Raw genomic sequence first — 24,196 nt, 5'->3', positions numbered from 1 at the left:
TTGCTGATAATGGGCCTCTGTACGCCTATGTAGATATTCCATTAAATATCAGCCATTTCCAGCTACAATAGTCATTTACAACATTAACAATGTCTACACTGTATTTCTGATCAATTTGATGTTATTTTAATGGACAAAACAAACCTTTGAACAGTAGTGTATATATTAACACAAGGAATAAAATACACAAGAATGAAGCTATATACAAGGAGTACCCGATCAATGTGCAGGGGTATAAGGTATTTGAGGTAGATATGCACATGAAGGCAAGGTAAAGTGACTAGGCATCAGGATAGATAATAATAAGAGTAAAATGAAGTACAGAGTAGCAGCAGCATATAATAAATTCATAACATATTATGAAGAGTAATTATACAGAGTAGCCGGAATTCCTTCCAATGATCTGTTAATTACAGTTTGGAATAATGATTTAAGTACAGTCATTTGTTCTGTGTTCAAGCCGCTGCTAATCTTTTAAGTAAATAACTGGCAATTATTTTATTTATTTTCCCAGTAATTAGTGTCAGGGCTAAATTCAATAGGTTAATGAGTAACAGATAATACATTGTTTTCTTAGAAAAAAGTTGCATTTTCAAATATGACAATAAAGAACCCTTGGGGACTCTGTTGAGCAAGAAATAGACATTGCCAAATAATGTCTAATGTCAATTATTTTATGATTCCATGCATACTGTTGTTTGTTGTGGCATTAGTCCCTTTCTAAATGCAAAGATCTTACATGTTTTAATAAAACGTCAAATGAGTGTGTCTACATGATCTGTACCACTAAAGCCGACAAAGGGCAGTGGTGCTAATTGTTTTTGGAAACTGAGTGAGAAGAAAATTGAGTTCACTGTAAATGATAACAAAAGTCCAGGTATCGACAGCTGATTTAGTAAGCCCTTGCACTGAAACGGGGCCACGGTATTCTCCAACTTGCTGTGTCCACCAAATCAATATCTATCAACGATCTGAAATTAAACCTAGATTAAATCCCAATTTCATCTCAGGGAGTCACGTTTGGCAAGTTTCAGATAATTAGATCATCCTGGCGAAGGCGACTAAGAAGTTTTCCTTCTCTTTATCTCTCATGCCTTCCCACCGGTTAAGTCAAAACAATCACAGTCCCGAGTTTGAAATATAGCATCTGCAAACTTAACACTAAAGTCAGTCAGACTACCAAGCAAAGACAGTGATATCTATTCAGCCCTATGCGTCTAGAAGGAAAATTGACAAAACTCTCATCACAAACCACAAGTGAACTATGTAAACGGACAGAATCTGAGAGAAGAAGAAGTGCAGTACCTTGAACGATGAGATGCACTTTGGATGATTTGGGTTTGTTGCTTGTGAGGATGGAGCACACGTAGGGCCCCTCGTCGTGTACATTCACATTCTGGATCTTTATGCTGTACTCTGTCACGGGTGTGTTGTCCATTCGGACCACTCGAGGGTCCAGAGACCACTTGTCAGCCCCCGCGTAGAGAATGGTGGTGCGGTTGAGCCAAGCCACCCGCGATACCTTGCTATCCACAGTACATCTGTGAGGAAAACAGAGAAAACAGAGAGAGGATGAGTGTTATGCATTCCAGCATATTTTTACAGTGTTCTATTGTGTCCATTCTGTTGTGAAGCACAATCGAGTGGTGTTCATCGAGTGATGTCTGACTGACCAAATCAAATCAAATGTTATTTGTCACATGCGCCGAATACAACACCTTACAGTGAAATGCTTACTTACAAGCCCTTAACCAACAATGCAGTTTTAAGAAAATACCTAAAAAAAGTAAGAGATAAGAATAACAAATAATTAAAGAGCAGGAGTAAATAACAATAGTGGGGCTTTATACAGGGGGTACTGGTACAGAGTCAATGTGTCAATGTGCGGGGCCCCTGGTGGAGAGGTAATTTAGGTAATTATGTACATGTAGGTAGAGTTATTAAAGTGGCTATGCATAGATAATAACAGAGAGTAGCAGCAGTGTGGGGGGGACAAAGCAAATAGTCTGGGTGGACATTTGATTAATTGTTCAGCAGTCTTATAGCTTGGGGGTAGAAGCTTTTAATTCTTATGGCTTGAATCTCGACAGCCAGTGAAAGTGCACGGCGGCAAATTCAAAACAACAAAAATCTCATAATTAAAATTTCTCAAACATACAAGTATTATACACCATTTTAAAGATAAGATTCTCCTTAATCCAACCACAGTGTCCGATTTCAAAAAGGCTTTACGGCGAAAGCAAAACATTTGATTATGTTAGGACAGCACCTAAACATGAAAAACCACACAGCCATTTTCCAAGCAAGGAGAGGTGTCACAAAAAACAGAAATACAGCTAAAATAAATCACTAACCTTTGATGATCTTCATCAAATGACACTCTCAGGACTCAATGTTACAAAATACATGTATGTTTTGTTTGATAAAGTTCATATTTATATCCATAACCCCATTTTACATTGGCGCGTGATGGTCAAGAAAATGTATTCCAACCTAAACATCCGGTGAATGAGCACATCAATTTACAAAAATACTCATCATAAACGTTGATAAAATTTACAACAGTTATTGAAAGAATTATAAATACACTTCTCCTTAATGCAACCGCTGTGTCAGATTTTAAAATAGCTTTACGGCGAAAGCACATTTTTCAATATTCTGAGTACAGAGCTCAGCCATCAAAGCAAGCTATACAGTTATCCGCCAAGTTCTGGAGTCAACTACAATCAGAATTAGTATTATAAATCTTCCCTTACCTTTGCTGATCTTCGTCGGAATGCACTCCCAGCACCCCCACTTCCACAAGAAATTTTATTTTTGTTCGAAATACTCCGTTTTGTTCGCGCGTTCAGATCACTATCCAAAGGCATAACGCGTGAGCGTAGAACCAGAGCCAAAAAGTCAAATAGTTCCATTACCGTTCGTAGAAACATGTCAAACGATGTTTACAATCAATCCTTAGGGTCTTTTTAACATAAAACTTCGATAATATTCCAACCGGACAATATCGTATTCATTACAGAAGAAAAAGAAGGAGCGACGAGCAAGCGTGCCCGCAGAGTAAACAACTCACTGCTCTCAGGCAGTCCACTGATTGACTGAGCTCCTATTCTCTGCCCAGTAACAGTTGACGGATGAAACAAGTTTCTAAAGGCTGTTGACAGCCAATGGAAGCCTTAGGAAGTGCAAAATGACCCCACAGACACTGTAGTTTGAACAGGGATTAGATAGAAAAACTACAAGTCACTTCCTGGTTGGATTTATTCTCAGGTTTTTGCCTGCCATATGAGTTCTGTTATACTCACAGACATCATTCAAACAGTTTTAGAAACGACAGAGTGTTTTCTATCCAAATCTACTAATAATATGCATATCTTAGTTTCTGGGAGTGAGTAGCAGGCAGTTTACTCTGGGCACGTCAGTCATCCAAGCGACTCAATACTGCCACCATCCATAAGAAGTTAAGGAGCCTTTTGGACCTAGACTTGGAGCTCCGGTACTGCTTACCGTGTGGTAGCAGAGAGAACAGAGATGCACTTTGGATGATTTGGGTTTGTTGCTTGTGAGGATGGAGCACACGTAGGACCCCTCATCGTGTACATTCACATTCTGGATCTTTATGCTGTACTCTGTCACGGGTGTGTTGTCCAAATATGTATAGATGTTTATATAAATATATATATATTTACCCCAAAAATATATGGTGGATTGGAAATGATGCAGACAATTAAATTGATGGAATCAACAATTTATCCGTAATATTAACCTGTTATGGCTAGGGGGCAGTATTTTCACGGTTGGATAAAAAACGTACCCGATTTAATCTGGTTACTACTCCTGCCCAGTAACTAGAATATGCATATAATTATTGGCTTTGGACAGAAAACACTCCAAAGTTTCTAAAACTGTTTGAATGGTGTCTGTGAGTATAACAGAACTCAAATGGCAGGTCAAAACCTGAGCGATTCCTTTACAGGAAGTGGCCTGTCTGACCATTTCTTGAACTTCTTTGCCATCTCTATCTTTTACAAAGGATCTCTGCTCTAACGTGACACTTCCTACGTCTTCCATGGGCGCTCAGAGCCCGGGAAAAACCTGAATGTCGTCATCCCAGCCCCAGGCTGAAACACATTATCGCCTTTCTCAAGTGGCCGATCAAGGGACTGTGGGCTTAGGCGCGTGCCCTGGCCGCCCCCGTCTTTGTGATTTTTCTGTTTGCCGAAAAGGAGATACCCGGTCGGAATATTATCGCTTTTTTACGAGATAAATTGCATAAAAATTGATTTTAAACAGCGGTTGACATGCTTCGAAGTACGGTAATGGAATATTTAGAAATGTTTTGTCACGAATTGCGCCATGCGCGCGACCCTGATTTACCATTTCGGATAGTGTCTGGGACGCACGAACAAAACGCCGCTATTCGGATATAACGATGGATTATTTTGGACCAAACCAACATTTGTTATTGAAGTAGCAGTCCTGGGAGTGCATTCTGATGAAGACAACAAAAGGTAATCAAACTTTTATAATAGTAAATCTGATTTTGGTGAAGGCTAAACTTGCCGGGTGTTTAAATAGCTAGCCCGTGATGGCTGGGGTTTGTACTTAGAATATTGCAAAATGTGCTTTCACCAAAAAGCTATTTTAAAATCGGACATATCGAGTGCATAGAGGAGTTCTGTATCTATAATTCTTAAAATAATTGTTATGCTTTTTGTGAACGTTTATCGTGAGTAATTTAGTAAATTGTTAGCAAATTCCCCGGAAGTTTGCTAGTTCTGAACGTCACATGCTAATGTAAAAAGCTGTTTTTTGATATAAATATGAACTTGATTGAACAAAACATGCATGTATTGTATAACATAATGTCCTAGGTGTGTCATCTGATGAAGATCATCAAAGGTTAGTGCTGCATTTAGCTGTCTTCTGGGTTTTTGTGACATTATATGCTAGCTTGAAAAATGGGTGTCTGATTATTTCTGGCTTGGTACTCTGCTGACATAATCTAATGTTTTGCTTTCGCTGTAAAGCCTTTTTGAAATTGGACAGTGTGGTTAGATAAAGGAGAGTCTTGTCTTTAAAATGCTGTGAAATAGTCATATGTTTGAAAAATTGAAGTTTTTGTATTTTTGAGGAATTTGTAATTCGCGCCACGCCTATCATTGGATATTGGAGCAGGTGTTCCGCTAGCGGAACGTCTAGATGTAAGAGGTTTTAACACACTACATCATGCTTAAAAACACTTTGAACAGATATACCTTTGCATGGTATATCTGATGTAAGAGGTTAAAGCTGATCCACTCCCTAATATTTTTTTTTTAACTATCATGGTCCAAACACTCCAAGACAGTCAAGAAGAGGGCACGATAACAACTTTTCCCCCTCAGGAGACTGAAAAGATTTGGCCAAATCTTTTCAGTCTCCTGAGGGGGAAAAGGTGTTATCGTGCCCTCTTATATATGTATTATACATATATATGCATGTATTATACATATATATATATATATATATACACATATATATATATATATATATATGTGTATATATATATGTGTATATATATATGTGTATATATATATGTGTATATATATATATACACACATATATATATATATATACATATATACATAATATATATATATATACACACACACACACACACACACACACACACACACACACACTACATACATACATACATGATAGTTTGTTGGTGATATGGACACCAAGGAACTTGACACTCTTGACACGCTCCACTACAGCCCCGTCGATGTTAATGGGGGCCTGTTCGGCTCTCCTTTTCCTGTAGTCCACGATCATGTCATTTGTCTTGCTCACATTGAGGTAGAGGTTGTTGTCCTGGCACCACACTGCAAGGTCTCTGACCTCCTCCTTATAGGCTGTCTCATCGTTGTCAGTGATCAGGCCTACCAATGTTGTGTCGTCAGCAAACTTAATGATGGTGTTGGAGTCGTTTTTGGCAATGCAGTCGTGGGTGAACACGGAGTACAGGAAAGGACTAAGCACACACCCCTGAGGTGCCCCAGTGTTGACAATCAGCGTGGCAGATGTGTTATTGCCTACCATTACCACCTGGGGGCGGCCCGTCAGGAAGTCCAGGATCCAGTTGCAGAGGGAGGTGTTTAGTCCCAGGGTCCTTAGCTTAGTGTTGAACTTTGTGGGCACTATGGTGTTGAACGCTAGGCTGTAGTCAATGAATAGCATTCTCACATAGAATGTGTCCAGGTGGGAAAGGGCAGTGTGGAGTGCGATTGAGGTTGCGTCATTTGTGGATCTCTTGGGGCGGTATGAGAATTGGAGTGGGTCTAGTTTTCTTGCTCTATCATACTGGGCACATAGCATGCGAGATACACAGATTAAATAAAAACACTAGCACTGCAAACACTCAGAACAAAGATAGCATTAGTGCCTGGACTTTTCAGTCTCCCTCTTCAAGTTCCCCTTCCGAGACTGGCTGCCTGTTGAGAACAAGTGACAGGCTGAACCTCCCACCCACACAGCAACCACATCCTCAATATTCCACACACCAGAATTCAGTATTTTAGTCTATGATTGCCATGTGAGTGTACAAAAAAATCTGTGAAAATAAAATAATGATTAACTGGACCAAAAAAACATAAACGTTTATGTTTTAAAAATCTTAAATATTGCCAGGTTGGTTTTCACAGCTGTTTCACAAGGTGTTCATTAATGTACATTTTAAGGTATCCTTTGATTGTATTTATTTGTTCCACATTATTCATTGTTGTATCCTAGGACCTACAATAGATACATATATATTCAACCACAAGGGTGTACTAATAAGCTATGCGAGATAGAATAAAATGAATCATAATAGAGGACTACTGAAATTATATGATTATTCTTTTCACTCTGTCAATTAGGTTAGTATTGTGGAGTAACTACAATGTTGATACATCCTCAGTTTTCTCCTATCACAGCCATTAAACTCTAACTGTTTTAAAGTCACCATTGGCCTCATAGGGAAATCCCTGAGTGGTTTCCTTCCTCCCCGGCAACTAAGTTAGGAAGGACGCCTGTATCTTTGTAGTGACTGCATGTATTGATACACCATCCAAAATGTAATTAGTAACATCACCATGCTCAAAGGGATATTCAATGACCCCTTTTCGTTTTACCCATCAACCAATAGGTGCCCTTCTTTGCCAGGCATTGGAAAACCTCCCTGGTCTTTGTGGTTGAATCTGTGTTTGAAATTCACTGTTCGACTGAGGGACCATACAGATAATTGTATATGTGGAGTACAGAGATGAGGTAGTCATTGAAAAATTATGCTAAACACTATTATTGCAAACAGAGTGAGTCTATGCAACTTATTATGTGTCTTGTTTAGCACATTTTTACTCCTGAACTTATTTAGGCTTGCCATAACAAAGAGTTAAATACTTATTGACTCAAGACATTTCAGCTTTTAGTTTTTAATTAATTTGTAAACATTTAGAAAACATAATTCCACTTTGATATTATGAGGTATTGTATGTAGGCCAGCGACAATACATCTCAATTTAATCAATTTCAAATTCAGGCTGTAACACAACAAAATGTTGAGGTGTGTGAATACTTTCTGAAGGCACTGTACATTAGCGTCTATTTTCATACATCCAGTGTGTCTATTGATTGGTGGTAATTTTTGGCTCATAAATTGTTTTTATGCACACTCAACACCAAATTACATACATGAGGCTCATTAGAAATGATTCAAACATTCTATGGAAACAAAACGTATGCTTAGTATTTTGCAAATTAATTCTGTCACAATTATCATGATACATTGATTTAAATGTCAGCACCTGTGCTAAATTTCAATTTACAATGAGAACGTACGCCAAGTCCGATTTGCATATCCTTGGCATTCTCCAGTAGGCATGCTTTGTGGAAAAGCCCAGTCGAACCATTTATTTGAATAAGAGAGAAGCCTAAACTGATTTCTCTCTGAGTCCCCAAGAGAACTGGTGGTAACAAACAACATGTGATTTATATTCAGGACAGATTATTGGATCCTAACCTCTTTGCCTAACCTTCAATCCAATGAACTTCAGTGGAGGAATATCATAATGCTCATAATACCAATTCGACTTCCAGCGCATACCAAACGGGGACAAGGAAGAGCGAGTCTCCGTGGGCATATATCAAAACTATTAGAGAACTGTACAATTTGTGATGCAAATCTAAGGCTAAAGGTTAACGACTGATTTCTTCAAAAAGTATTACCTAAGGAAAAGTGAAATAACAATATTCAACAGTAAAACAAAAAAAGTTATATTCATGACAAAAGGCCAATAACCTTTGCTCTGTCCAGCAATACAGCCTATTGGAGTGTTTTAGTTCAGTGACCCTTTGTTCGCTTTGCAACAAAGAGGAAAGATTGCCTTAAAGGTTGTTTTGAAAGATTGGTTGTGCTTTTATTTATCTGACATGATAAATAACTTACTATGGATTGCCTTATGATCTCTAAATGGTCATACCATCCACACTACCAACTACATTCAATTAGTCATCTGCCTCTCCTTGGCATGCAGTTACTAAGTTGTCTTAGTAATCAATGTTCACATGTATTACATTAAGTTAAAGAAGACCGATTAGATGGACAGAGAGAACAGTATAAATCCTCCCGCTTCCCTTAAACCAGTTACTACTACGCTTGCTGTAAAAGTTTGTTTCATGTTGCAGTTGACAACAAATGAAACTGGCAGTAAGTTGAATATCTACAGAGCAGAGATGTCCAACACTGGTCCTGGAGAGCTTCTGACACCTTCAGTCTGGACCATGGACCATGATGAGTTTAATCCCTCTTCTTGTAATTGAAATACTATAACCACTAATAAAATGTTTTGACTGAAATACTTACAGGAACATCACATATTTGTTCTTAATCTAAATAACGTAAATAATGTTAAATCACATACAGCACTGTGACCACTTTTGTCATGAAAATAGTGCTCTATTAATATTCATCATTGTTCCATGAGAAGGTCACGCGTGGTTGTGGCATGTGTATTACTTTTACTCCAAAAACAAGGCAGAAAAATAATACAACAAATAATGATGATGAATTATTCATTAGGTATTCATTTATTCAAGAGAAAGGTCAGCAGTGTTGAACGTGTACACAGTCTCGCTGCATGTTACTGTATTATCACAATTAATGATAGGGAATCTATGATAGTTGTCAGAGCCACTTGTAACCCGGTGTCAAGGCTTTTGCTTCACAGTACAATGGTGGGTGTCAATGTGAATCGCTGATAGCACAAACCGTCAGTTTAACTGTGTTCACCACATTCAATCATTATTCCAAGAGGATTAAATGGCTGTTACCAGGGTAAAACATGGAGATGTGAAAAGTGTATGGAATGTTTGAAACACAACAAATAACCCATAGTTTGGGAGTATTCTGAGCTTTAAACACAGAAATAAATGTTGCAAAAATATGCAAATATCACTTAGTTCAGATCACATGATTCCAGTATAGGCCAGGTAGTACAATGCCTAGTTGAATTATGTTTCTGATGAACTACAGTATGAGGGCACACCCAAGCAAACCCCTCCTTCACAGAAAAATTCAGACACATCACAAGGTCAAAAGAGGAAAGCTTGCCTTAAAAGAGTAGTTCACTATTTTACAACTTGATGTTAGATGGTTCCTCACCCTGAAAGTAGTCTATGGGCCTGGAGAAACTGTAATCCATGGTTCGGTTTTCTTTGAACAGCCACTACCAACTTCAGCTAACTTTAGCCACCACAACCTAACAATCAATGGAAGTGATGGGGGCATGTGAGCATTAGAATTAGAAACAGTTTGACAACAACACAGCTAGTGAGGACAATGTTTCCTCGGGACATTCTCTAAAGAAGCAGCTAATTCACCACCACCAGTTAGTAATCTGGTCTGAGTGGTAATGTGCAGCAGAAGTGTAGGCAATGTATTGGAACCATTGACAACCACAAGATTAAGCAGTTCTCAATGATACCAAACACTCTGATGTCGCTTGGCAATGACTGCATTCACAAACAAAAGTCTTCCCTCCCTTTTTCCCTCTGCTTTCCTCAGCTCACACTCTCTTGTTTCTAAAATAATTATGTCATTTTGAGATTGTGTTTCGACTGCTGCAGGGAGGACAGCCATGTCTGTACGCCATCCAGTGTTGCTGCCTCTCCATTCGTCCCTAATGACTACAGTATGAGCTCTTACACCATAAATCCTTTTAACTGGAGCGGACATCCAGCAGGTTTTTACTGAACCTATCAATTCTGTATCCAGAGGCCTCCATCAAAAATATGGTGGTGAACTCGAGCATACCTCCATGTGTCCCTTGATAATAAGTGTTACTTATTGTGCCCTCAACTCTTCATTCAGGAATCAGGGCTGAGACAGATACTTATACAGAGCAACGCCTTCCGCCAGAGACCAAGCCGAACTTGGACACACACAGTTAAATAAACAGCCAACAAAATCATCTGTTCCAGGGGGACATTGAAAGGCGATAGATACCGCAGAATAACGAGTTGATAAAAAGTATGGGAGTGATGTCTGTGCTTCAAGGGTGTTTGCAGAAACCAGAAGGCCACTGTTTTGCACCCCAAGCAACATTCTCATTATTGACTACGTGGGCTGGGCTCTTGCCTTGGCCTCTAATTGTGAGGCCACATTGCCATCGTATACCTTGAGCTAACAAAGTGTCAGCCACCTGAGTGGAGGGATATTTAATAGAATAACAACTATTCTGCTCGAGATTCCATATCACCATCCAACAGACAGACGCCATATTTACAGTATACAAAATCATCCTTAACTCTTCTGTTCACCTAATAATCATATAAGTTATATTAGACACCATATAGTATTTACTTGAATTCATACGTTATGCATTAAACAGTAAAACCCAGTAAGTTATGCAGTAGAGAACATTAAACTACAATTGAGCAAAGCTCCATGGGAGTACTTTGGTCTTGTACATCACTTAATGATGTCTTTCATGGTTTAATGATAGCGAGTTGAATTAAATACAATAACATTCATGTACTGTGTTTTTCCTTGAGAGAGCTGCAGGGAGAGAAATATTTAGAAATATTAACAATTAACATTCTATGAACCAGGATATGTAAATGTACTGTTTGTTGGCATGGCCACTCATTGATTCAACAGACAACAAATAGCCTAAATTGACACCCTTATTCATTACGGGAACACAGCTTGTGGTCTTGAGTTGCCAGTTGCTACAATAGTAGAAGCAATTGTTCAAAAATGCATGTCTTACTTGTATAAATATTACAAGCAAATACTATCCAAATTGGTTTTGTGCTGCAATCACCTAAGTCTTAAAATGACCTAAATTGAACTCCAATGGCAATATATGGCAATAGAACTCCAATAGAAATAGTTAGTTAAATAGTTAACCAATTTCTGTATTTAACCTTTATGCACTAATCTCTTTTGACATATCACATACAGTGCCTTCAGAATGTATTCATACCCCTTGACTTTTGTCGAGTTATAGCCTGAATAGAAAGCAACTCAAGTGTAGATTTGGCCTTGTGTTTTAGGTTATTGTCCTGCTGAAAGGTGAATTTATCTCCCAGTGTCTAGTCGAAAGCAGACTGAACCAGTTATTCCTCTAGGATTTTGCCTGGGCTTAGCTCCATTTCATGAATTCTTTATCCTGAAAAAGTCCCCAGTCCTTATCGATATACTCATAACGTGATGCAGCCACATGCTTGAAAATATGGAGAGTGGTAATCAGTAATATTTGTATTGGATTTGCCTCAAATATAACACTTTGTATTCAGGTCAAAAAGTAAATTGCTTTGCCATATTTTTTGCATTATTACTTCAATGCCTTGTTGCAAACAGGATGCATGTTTTGGAATATGTTTTATTCTGTACAGGCTTCCTTCTTTTCACTCTGTCAATTAGGTTAGTATTGTGGAGTAACTACAATGTTGCTGAGCCATCCTCAGTTTCTCCTATCATAGCCATTAAAATCGGTAACTGTTTTAAAGTCACCACACCCTCGGTGAAATCCCTGAGCGGTTTCCTTCCTCTCTGGCAACTGAGTTAGGAAGGACGCCTGTATCTTCTGTAATGACTGGGTGTACTGATCCAAAGTGTAATCAGTACCCGCAAAACACCAGTCTCAACGTCAACAGTGAAGAGGCGACTCCGGGATGCTGGCCTTCTAAGCAGAGTTGCGAAGAAAAAGCATATCTCAGACTGGCTTCATTAAATAGTACCCGCAAAACACCAGTCTCAATGTCAACAGTGAAGAGGTGACTCCGGGATGCTGGCCTTCTAGGCAGAGTTGCAAAGAAAAAGCGATATCTCAGACTGGCCAAAAAAATAAAAGATTAAGATGGGCAAAAGAACACAGACACTGGACAGAGGAACTCTGCCTAGAAGGCCAGCATCCCAGAGTCATCTCTTCACTGTTGATGTTGAGACTGGTGTTTTGCGGGTACTATTTAATGAAGCTGCCAGTTGAGGACTTGTGAGAAGTCTGTTTCTCAAACTAGACACTCTAATGTACTTGTCCACTTGCTCAGTTGTGCACCAGGGTCTCCCACTCCTCTTCTATTCTGGTTCGAGCCAGTTTTTGCTGTTCTGTGAAGGGAGTAGTACACGGTGGTGTACGAGATCTTTAGTTTCTTGGCAATTTTTCGCAACGAATAGCCATATACTGCGTTCCTCACTGAGTTCCCTGAATTCCTATCGGACATTGTAGTCACAGCAGATAATACTCTAATTTTTGGTGACTTTAATATTCACATGGAAAAGTCCACAGATCCACTCCAAAAGGCTTTCGGAGCCATCATCGACTCAGTGGGTTTTGTCCAACATGTCTCTGGACCTACTCACTGCCACAGTCATACTCTGGACCTAGTTTTGTTCCGTGGAATAAATGTTGTGGATTTTAATGTTTTTCCTCATAATCCTGGACTATCGGACCACCATTTTATTACGTTTGCAATCGCAACATCTGCTCAGACTCCAACCAAGGAGCATCAAAAGTCGTGCTATAAATTCTCAGACAACCCAAAGATTCCTTGATGCCCTTCCAGACTCCCTCTGCCTACCCAAGGACATCAGAGGACAAAAATCAGTTAACCACCTAACTGAGAAACTCAATTTAACTTTGCGCAATACCCTAGATGCAGTTGCACCCCTAAAAACTAAAAACATTTGTCATAAGAAACTAGCTCCCTGGTATACAGAAAATACACAAGCTCTGAAGCAAGCTTCCAGAAAATTGGAACGGAAATGGCGCCACACCAAACTGGAAGTCTTCCGACTAGCTTGGAAAGACAGTACCGTGCAGTATCGAAGAGCCCTCACTGCTGCTCGATCATCCTATTTTTCCAACTTAATTGAGGAAAATAAGAACAATCCTAAATTTATTTTTGATACTGTCGCAAAGCTAACTAAAAAGCAGCATTCCCCAAGAGAGGATGGCTTTCACTTCAGCAGTAATAAATTCATGAACTTCTTTGAGGAAATGATCATGATCATTAGAAAGCAAATTACGGACTCCTCTTTAAATCTGCATATTCCACCAAAGCGTCGTTGTCCTGAGTCTGCACAACTCTGCCAGGACCTAGGATCAAGGGAGACACTAAAGTGTTTTAGTACTATATCTCTTGACACAATGATGAAAATAATCATGGCCTCTAAACCTTCAAGCTGCATACTGGACCCTATTCCAACTAGAGGTCGACCAATTAATCGGAATGGCCAATTAATTGGGCCGATTTCAAGTTTTCATAACAATCGGTAATCGGTATTTTTGGCCACCGATTTGGCCGATTTTTTGTTTGTTTGTTTTTTTAACCTTTATTTCACTGACTTGCCAGTTAAAGGACACATTCTTATTTTCAATGACGGCCTAGGAACGGTGGGTTAACTGCCTTGTTCAGGGGCAGAACGACCGATTGTTACCTTGTCAGCTTGGGGATGCAACCTTACGTTAACTAGCCCAACACTCTAACCACCTGCTTTACATTGCCAAGGTAAGTTGCTAGCTAGCATTAAACTTATCTTATAAAAAAACAATCAATCAGTCATAAACACTAGTTAACTACACATGGTTGATGATATTACTAGTTTATCTAGCCTGTCCTGCTTTGCATATAATCGATGTGGTGCGCATTCGCGAAAAAGGACTGTCTTTGCTCCGATGTGTACCTAACCATAAACATCAATGTGTTTCTTAAAACCAATACACAAGTATATATTTTGAAACCTGCATATTTAGTTAATATTGCCTGCTAACATGAATTTCTTTTAACTAGGGAAAATGTGTCACTTCTCTTGCAAACAGAGTTAGGGTATATGCTGCAGTTTGGGCCGCCTGGCTTGTTGCGAACTGTGAAGACTATTTCTTCCTAACAAAGACAGCAGACTTCGCCAAACGGGGATGATTTAACAAAAGCGCATTTGCGAAAAAAAGCACAATCGTTGCACGACTGTACCTAACCATAAACATCAATGCCTTTCTTAAAATCAATACACAGAAGTGTATATATTTTTAAACCTGCATATTTAGCTAAAAGAAATCCAGGTTAGCAGGCAATATTATTAACCAGGTGAAATTGTGTCAGTTCTCTTGCGTTCGTTGCACGCAGAATCAGGGTATACAGAATCTGGCTCGTTGCGAACTAATTTGCCTGAATTTTACGGAACTATGAAATAACATTGTAGGTTGTGCGATGTAACAAGAATATTTAGACTTATGGATGCCACCTGTTAGATAAAATACGGAACGGTTCCGTATGTCACTGAAAGAATAATGTTTTCGAGATGATAGTTTCTGGATTTGACCATATTAATGACCTAAGTTTTATTATATTACAGTTAAGTCTATGATTTGATTTTTGATAGAGCAGTCTGACTGAGCGGTGGTAGGCAGAAGCAGGCTCGTAATAGTCAAAGGTATATGGTTTAGAGAGAAATAGTCGACGCATCATAATTCCTGTAATAGCTTGCGGCTGAACTTGAAAGGGGTTCCTTCGTTATTTTACCGTTCATGTCTTCCATAGAGAATGTCTTGATCTACTTCAAATAAGGTCTGTGTTTTGTGCTTAAACCGCCTCGGCGTTTTGATACCCGTGTAAATCTCACTAGGTAACGTTTGTCAACATATTTTCATAAATCCACTCTACAAAAAAATGTATCTTCGCTATTGATCAGAGTTATATCCTATGGATATCTACACAGTTATAAAATTGGCAAGATGGTGTAAGCCTAAACCAAACACAGACCTTATTTTAAGTTAATCTAAAAATATCCTATGGAATAAATGAAGGAACCGCTTTTCAGATTTTGCTAGAAGGTGTCATGGGAATTATGACTCGCACTTTGGTAGTCAATTCTTACCATGCCCATTATTAAAATACGATTTCCTGCATATAGAAATGACAGTTTTTGTTTTCAGCATTCATCACAGGTAACTTAAACTCTATTTGTATTATTCAAACAGTTGAGAGTATTTGTCTCCTAAGCAGACTCTTCAGTATCGTTGTCACTTCAGAGCTGTGTGTGTGTGTGTGTATATATATAAAATAATCGCAATAATAATCGGCCGATTAATCGGTATCGCCCTTTTTGGCCATCCAACAACCGGTATCGGTATCGGTGTTGAAAAAGCATAATCGGTCGACCTCTAATTCCAACTAAACTATTGAACGAGCTGCTTCCTGTGCTTGGCCTTCCTATGTTGAATATAATAAACGGCTCTCTATCCACCGGATGTGTACCAAACTCACTAAAAGTGGCAGTAATAAAGCCTCTCTTGAAAAAGCCAAACCTTGACCCAGAAAATATAAAAAACAAATCGGCCTATATATCGAATCTTCCATTCCTCTCAAAAAAAAATGAAAAAGCTGTTGCGCAGCAACTCACTGCCTTCCTGAAGACAAACAATGTATATGAAACACTTCAGTCTGGTTTTAGACCCCATCATAGCACTGAGACTGCACTTGTGAAGGTGGTAAATTACCTTTTAATGGTGCCAGACCGAGGCTCTGCATCTGTCCTCGTGCTCCTAGATCTTAGTGCTGCTTTTGATACCATCGATCATCACATTCTTTTGGAGAGATTGGAAACCCAAATTGGTCTACACGGACAAGTTCTGGCCTGGTTTAGATATTATCTGTCGGAAAGATATCAGTTTGTCTCTGTGAATGGTTTGTCCTCTGACAAATCAACTGTACATTTCGGTGTTCCTCAAGGTTCCGTTTTAGGACCACTATTGTTTTCACTATATATTTTACCTCTTGGGGATGTCATTCGAAAACATAATGTTAAATTTCACTGCTATGCGGATGACACACAGCTGTACATTTCAATGAAACATGGTGAAGCCCCAAAATTGCCATCGCTAGAAGCCTGTGTTTCAGACATAAGGAAGTGGATGGCTGCAAACTTTCTACTTTTAAACTCGGACAAAACAGAGATGCTTGTTCTAGGTCCCAAGAAACAAAGAGATCTTCTGTTAAATCTGACAATTAATCTTGATGGTTGTACCAGGGGCGAAAATCTGATATCAACTTTACATTTTCTCAAGAGCAATTCCTGAGGGGGACACCAAAAGTAGTGCTGTAACACATAGCCTACATTGTAATATGGTAAATGTATATTGAGGAACCAAAGAAATAAGGTGTTTGCCGTACTCCTAACTACCGGTACCCAAAACTACACAACGAATCACAACAGCAATACCATTGCCTTTAACAAATCTTAGTTCAGTCACCAGTTTAAGTTGAGAGTGGGGGTATCCATGGCATTTTCCAATTATGTTCCTATTTTACAAGTAAAAAAAATTGAGAACCTTTCATAATGTTGCCAAACAAAGACTCAACAAACTTACCTGAGACTCCCTGTCTCTGCCAGTCTGTCCCTGCATATCTGTCCCCAACTCTGCTGTCTGTGTGCCATCTGTTGCCTGCTCTGCCTAATGACATCATTGTGAAACATTTCCATTAGAATTTCATTTCTTTCTTATGAACATTTTATCAACTAGTCTTTGAGATATTAGGCTACTAGGGTTCTTACTTTGCGTTTTGGTGTACTGAAAAATACTCTGATGTCCGTCTTTTATTTTTCTGCCATTTTTCTACCTGGCTGGCTGGCTGGCTACACACACACACACAGTGTGTAGGTTATTTACAGTAGGAGATGGGCTTCTATCATCTTATCTTTTATCATTCTATTTGGGCTTCGATCTAAAAGGTAGCTAGCAAATGTGAAACGGATTAAAATGACAAGAGTTGACAGCTGTATGAGTTCACCATTTACACAACATATGCTGCAACCTTTTGTAATTTTAATAGTTTGTTTCATATTGGCTGGCTTCCAACAATAGCTGAATTTGCAAAGCTAGCGAGCACCAATTCCGTTTCAGTGGTGTTTGCTATAATCTTTGCTAGCCGGGTTAAATAAAGGTGAAATAAAATAAATAAATAAAAGTTCCCTTGCGACAATTTAGCTTTTGCAACGAGACCATTAAATATATTTAAGACAATGGTAGAAGAGAGTGTAGTTCTGTTCAGTTTGGACTTCAGTTTATCGCTAACCTTATCACAGGGACTTTGAAGCACTAACTTACATCATCTGCATGCTGATCTTGGAATAAATTGACGATAGAAAAGATTCCATCTTTGACGAGGCCACATAAATGGAATAGGTACTAGCTAGCTTAATAGTTAATATTTGCGTGCTAGCTCTGCATATTCATCTAGTGTGTGTGTGCGATTGACTGGATTAACCTCACTTCAGTTACGTTCATTGAGTGCCTTTCAGACAGTAGATACGACCCCTCTGTTACCTTGCCAACTAAGGAACTGGCAGTGGATCAAAACATTGTGAGGCAAAGGGTGGGGGGGTCGCAATCTTTTGAAACTTAAAAACGCGCAATTAAGTGTCTATAATCAGCACAATTGCTTTCATTGCGTATTATTAATATTATTTAAATTACATAGTTATGTTTCAGTGATATATTGGGGGGGACAAATCATATTTTTCCAAGGATGGAGGGGTCCTGTCCCCCCCGTCCCCCCCGGGATTTCCGCCCCTGGGTTGTACAGTCGTCTCAAATAAAACTGTGAAGGACCTCGGCGTTACTCTGGACCCTGATCTCTCTTTTGAAGAACATATCAAGACTGTTTCAAGGACAGCTTTTTTCCATCTATGTAACATTGCAAAAATCAGAAACTTTCTGTCCAAAAATGATGCAGAAAAATGTTTCCATGCTTTTGTTACTTCTAAGTTGGACTACTGCAATGCTCTACTTTCCGGCTACCCAGATAAAGCACTAAATAAACTTAAATTAGTGATAAATACGGCTGCTAGAATCCTGACTAGAACCAAAAAATTTGATCATATTACTCCAGTGCTAGCCTCCCTACACTGGCTTCCTGTTAAGGCAAGGGCTGATTTCAAGGTTTTACTGCTAACCTACAAAGCATTACATGGGCTTGCTCGTACCTATCTTTCCGATTTGGTCCTGCCGTACCTACCTACACGTACGCTACGGTCACAAGACACAGGCCTCCTAATTGTCCCTAGAATTTCTAAGCAAACAGCTGGAGGCATGGCTTTCTCCTATAGAGCTCAATTTTTATGGAATGGTCTGCCTACCCATGTAAGAGATGCAGACTCGGTCTCAACCTTTAAGTCTTTACTGAAGACTCATCTCTTCAGTGGGTCCTATGATTGAGCGTAGTCTGGCCCAGGAGTGTGAAGGTAAACGGAAAGGCTCTGGAGCAACGAACCGCCCTTGCTGTCTCTGCCTGGCCGGTTCCCCTCTCTCCACTGGGATTCTCTGCCTCTAACCCTATTACAGGGGCTGAGTCACTGGCTTATTGGTGTTCTTCCATGCCGTCCCTAGGAGGGGTGCGTCACTAGAGTGGGTTGAGTCACTGACGTGGTCTTCCTGTCTGGGTTGGCGCCCCCCCTTTGGTTGTGCCGTGGCGGAGATCTTTGTGGGCTATACTCAGCCTTGTCTCAGGATAGTAAGTTAGTGGTTGAAATTATCCCTCTAGTGGTGTGGGGGCTGTGCTTTGGCAAAGTGGGTGGGGTTATATCCTTCCTGTTTGGCCCTGTCCGGGGGTATCCTCGGATGGGGCCACAGTGTCTCCTGACCCCTCCTGTCTCAGCCTCCAGTATTTATGCTGCAGTAGTTTATGTGTCGGGGGGCTAGGGTCAGTCTGTTATATCTGGAGTATTTCTCCTGTCTTATCCGGTGTCCTGTGTGAATTTAAGTATGCTCACTCTAATTCTCAATTTCTCTCTTTCTTTCTTTCTCTCTTTCGGAGGACCTGAGCCCTAGGACCATAACTCAGGACTACCTGACATGATGACTCCTTGCTGTCCCCAGTCCACCTGGCCGTGCTGCTGCTCCAGTTTCGACTGTTCTGCCTGCCACTATGGAACCCTGACCTGTTCACCGGATGTGCTACCTGTCCCAGACCTGCTGTTTTCAACTCTCTAGAGACAGCAGGAGCGGTAGAGATACTCTCAATGATCAGCTATGAAAAGCCAACTGACATTTACTCTTGAGGTGCTGACTTGTTGCACCCTCGACAACTACTGTGATTATTATTATTTGACCATGCTGGTCATTTATGAACATTTGAACATCTTGGCCATGTTCTGTTATAATCTCCACCCGGCACAGCCAGAAGAGGACTGGCCACCCCTCATAGCCTGGTTCCTCTCTAGGTTTCTTCCTAGGTTTTGGCATTTCTAGGGAGGTTTTCCTAGCCACCGTGCTTCTACATCTGCATTGCTTGCTGTTTGGGGTTTTAGGCTGGGTTTCTGTACAGCACTTTGAGATATCAGCTGATGTAAGAAGGGCTATATAAATACATTTGAATTTGATTTGATTTGATTCATTTCTCAGAACAAGAATAGACTGATGAGTTTTTAGAAGGTCTTTGTTTCTGGCCATTTTGAGCCTGTAATCGAACCCACAAATGCTGATGCTCCAGATACTCAACTAGTCTAAAGAAGGCCAGTTTTATTGCTTCTTTAATCAGAACAACAGTTCTCAGTTGTGCTAACATAATTGCAAAAGGGTTTTCTAATGATCAATTAGCCTTTTAAAATTATAAACTTGGATTAGCTAACACAACGTGCCATTGGAACACAGGAGTGATGGTTGCTGATAATGGGCCTCTGTTTGCCTATGTAGATATTCCATTAAATATCAGCCATTTCCAGCTACAATAGTAATTTACAACATTAACAATGTCTACACTGTATTTCTGATCAATTTTATGTTATTTTAATGGACAAAAAAAAAATGCTTTTCGTTCAAAAACAAGGACATTTATATATACACTGCTCAAAAAAATAAAGGGAACACTTAAACAACACAATGTAACTCCAAGTCAATCACACTTCTGTGAAATCAAACTGTCCACTTAGGAAGCAACACTGATTGACAATACATTTCACATGCTGTTGTGCAAATGGAATAGACAACAGGTGGAAATAATAGGCAATTAGCAAGACACCCCCAATATAGGAGTGGTTCTGCAGGTTTGGACCACAGACCACTTCTCAGTTCCTATGCTTCCTGGCTGATGTTTTGGTCACTTTTGAATGCTGGCGGTGCTTTCACTCTAGTGGTAGCATGAGACGGAGTCTACAACCCACACAAGTGGCTCAGGTAGTGCAGCTCATCCAGGATGGCACATCAATGCGAGCTGTGGATAGAAGGTTTGCTGTGTCTGTCAGCGTAGTGTCCAGAGCATGGAGGCGCTACCAGGAGACAGGCCAGTACATCAGGAGATGTGGAGGAGGCCGTAGGAGGGCAACAACCCAGCAGCAGGACCGCTACCTCCGCCTTTGTGCAAGGAGGAGCAGGAGAAGCACTGCCAGAGCCCTGCAAAATGACCTCCAGCAGGCCACAAATGTGCATGTGTCTGCTCAAACGGTCAGAAACAGACTCCATGAGGGTGGTATGAGGGCCCGACGTCCACAGGTGGGGGTTGTGCTTACAGCCCAACACCGTGCAGGACGTTTGGCATTTGCCAGAGAACACCAAGATTGGCAAATTCGCCACTGGCGCCCTGTGCTCTTCACAGATGAAAGCAGGTTCACACTGAGCACGTGACAGACGTGACAGAGTCTGGAGACGCCGTGGAGAACGTCCTGCTGCCTGCAACATCGTCCAGCATGACCGGTTTGGAGGTGGGTCAGTCATGGTGTGGGGTGGCATTTCCTTGGGGGGCCGCACAGCCCTCCATGGGCTCACCAGAGGTAGCCTGACTGCCATTAGGTACCGAGATGAGATCCTCAGACCCCTTGTGAGACCATATGCTGGTGCGGTTGGCCCTGGGTTCCTCCTAATGCAAGACAATGCTAGACCTCATGTGGCTGGAGTGTGTCAGCAGTTCCTGCAAGAGGAAGGCATTGATGCTATGGACTGGCCCGCCCGTTCCCCAGACCTGAATCCAATTGAGCACATCTGGGACATCATGTCTTGCTCCATCCACCAACGCCACGTTGCACCACAGACTGTCCAGGAGTTGGCGGATGCTTTAGTCCAGGTCTGGGAGGAGATCCCTCAGGAGACCATCCGCCACCTCATCAGGAGCATGCCCAGGCGTTGTAGGGAGGTCATACAGGCACGTGGAGGCCACACACACTACTGAGCCTCATTTTGACTTGTTTTAAGGACATTACATCAAAGTTGGATCAGCCTGTAGTGTGGTTTTCCACTTTAATTTTGAGTGTGACTCCAAATCCAGACCTCCATGGGTTGATAAATTGGATTTCCATTGATTATTTTTGTGTTATTTTGTTGTCAGCACATTCAACTATGTAAAGAAAAAAGTATTTAATAAGATTATTTCTTTCATTCAGATCTAGGATGTGTTGTTTAAGTGTTCCCTTTATTTTTTTGAGCAGTATATATATAACAAAAAAAAAAAAAAAAAAATAAATAAATATATATATATATATATATCACCTTTGTCATATATATCTTTGAAATGCTGTATATACAAGTACCATGTATGTAGTACGCAAAATGTAATATTTAAAATGTATGTATGTATACGTAACAAAAAATACTTTTTTTTCTCTGCATCGTTGGGAAGTAAGCATTTCACTGTTAGTCTACACCAGTTGTTTATGAAGCATGTGACAAAAACTTTTGATTCGATTTGAAATAGAACTCCAATGGCAACCCAACACTGTAGTGTAAAAAGACCTGTCAAACTGTCCATTTACATTTCCTTATGTTACATGGTTTTAGTACGTTATAAAGTCATATTACACTTCAATGTTGTTTACTATGGAATTCTAAGCTGTAATTCAGTGTCTCTCACTCCAGAATATTGTTCCATCCTGATTTGAAAATCCGACTAGACAGCAGCATCAATTTGTGGTAATTTGCTTGCTAATAGACAGCATAAACTGATTTTCACAAAATGTTTAGACTGATTTCGGTGTCCTCACATTTTCATTTCCCTTGTGCCACTTTAATGTCAGGTTGCGGAACCTCCTTGCAGTTAAACTTCCCAAACTGATTGACTTCAGCATGCTTCAGTAGGTTAATAGCACTACTGGGAAATCTAAATTGTTGAACATTATTAATGGCCAAATGCAGATCCAATTTGGAGAGGTCTTGAATAGATAACAAATAAAATAGAGAACCAACCTGGCACAGCAGTGGCATAAAATGTTAGGGTGCAAGCAAACATATTTGGTTGATAAAGATAGAAATACCTTGTTGTTAGAATTATTATTATTTTTGATGGGATATTGCGTCATAGCAACATCTTATGTGAAACCCAATGTAAAGAAGAGATATCTGGTCATTGAGAGTTACACATCTAGAAAACAACTCCAGACCTTAACATTTAAAAATAACAACATCACTATCAGGGATAATAACGAGAGTTATCCCAATGATATGTATCTGCAGGACATGGATACTGACAGCTGGAAATATGGTAATATTAGGAACAGGATGCATTAGAAAGATCTCCATTTACCTGCAAAAAAAGACGCAGTCAGACAAACAATGTCTTCCAGAGCCTCAGATCCTCTCTCACTAAATATCCTTGTACAACAAATGTTTTCACTCCTGTACAATGAGTGTCCCTTTAATTGTTAATCATTAACATGACGTTGGAGAAATCTTTAAGCATAAGTCTCCGTCCCTCTGTCGGGCATGTTAAAAAGCTCCATGTTTTCTCAAAATGATGTGTACTAGCCTTCTTCTTATTTATATGTGGACTACGGCTCTAAGATATGGATAGGTCACCAAGTCGCAGCAGAAGACTTTTAGTGATTGCAGATCATTGTCAGGAGCCCGGGCTGCTCCCAGAGCCCCAGCAAAGAGATAAATGATAGCCTGGCTCTAGTTCCTAGGTGGATTGATGACCGTCATTACATTGGCTGCAACGTACGGTAGCAACTTTGTTGGGCTCCCTCAGACAAGAGAGACATATAAATGATCTCACAACTATCTGGCGAGACAAACATGATGGAGCCTGGGCTGTGTCTGAAAACATTACTAACCATCAAATCCTTTCTTCCTACATCCTTGTTTCCTTAAGTCCTCTCAAAAGTCATTGGAGGAAAGTATCGAAAGTCCCTCCCTGGGACCCCCTCTTCCAATGAGCTTTGAGAGGAATTAAGGAAACAAGGACAGAGGAAACAAGGATAATGTTTTCAGACACAGCCTGTCGGTCTACGTGAGGGGAAGTTATAACATAGCCAGACAAAACAATGACAAAATACAATCAGGTTAAATTAAATAGCAGTTTGCTAATCGAGAGCCTTGAATTCTGTTTAAAATAATTAGCTAATGTCAGAGTGGCTAATTACCAGCCCTGTCTATTGTAATATGTATTGAGGAGGAGGCCATGACAAGAGGTGCTTTAAACATCAATACTCATTGTGAGCTTGATTTGGGCATTAGTTTGAACAGTAATTATAGTGTACCTGTGATTATCTCTGAACTCCCTGTGTTGGTCTATAGCAGGTATTCCCAAACTGGGGGGTACGCGCAATGCCGTCGGGGGTACGCCAAATCAAAATGTTATTCACATTTATAAAAATAAATAAATATAATAATCTTCACATTTTCAAACAATCCATTTATATTTTCCAACGGGGCTATACATTTGGGATAGGTTTTTTCCTTGT

General features: G+C 40.0%; 1 protein-coding gene across 2 annotated transcripts in view; it reads right to left on the bottom strand.

The window, feature by feature from the left end:
• LOC106603663 (opioid-binding protein/cell adhesion molecule) overlaps positions 1–24,196 on the bottom strand; it is a 378,443-nt gene that overhangs the window by 83,692 nt on the left and 270,555 nt on the right. For both annotated transcript variants that reach the window (XM_014197611.2, XM_014197610.3), the window contains one exon: positions 1,306–1,541. In XM_014197611.2, the coding sequence (XP_014053086.1) occupies positions 1,306–1,541 (236 nt within the window). The remainder of the gene's footprint in view (positions 1–1,305; positions 1,542–24,196) is intronic.

Source organism: Salmo salar, chromosome 04, assembly GCF_965601325.2.
Source record: "Salmo salar chromosome 04, fSalSal1, whole genome shotgun sequence".
Taxonomy (NCBI): Eukaryota; Metazoa; Chordata; class Actinopteri; order Salmoniformes; family Salmonidae; genus Salmo; species Salmo salar.
This window is presented reverse-complemented; position numbering and strand designations above follow the sequence as displayed.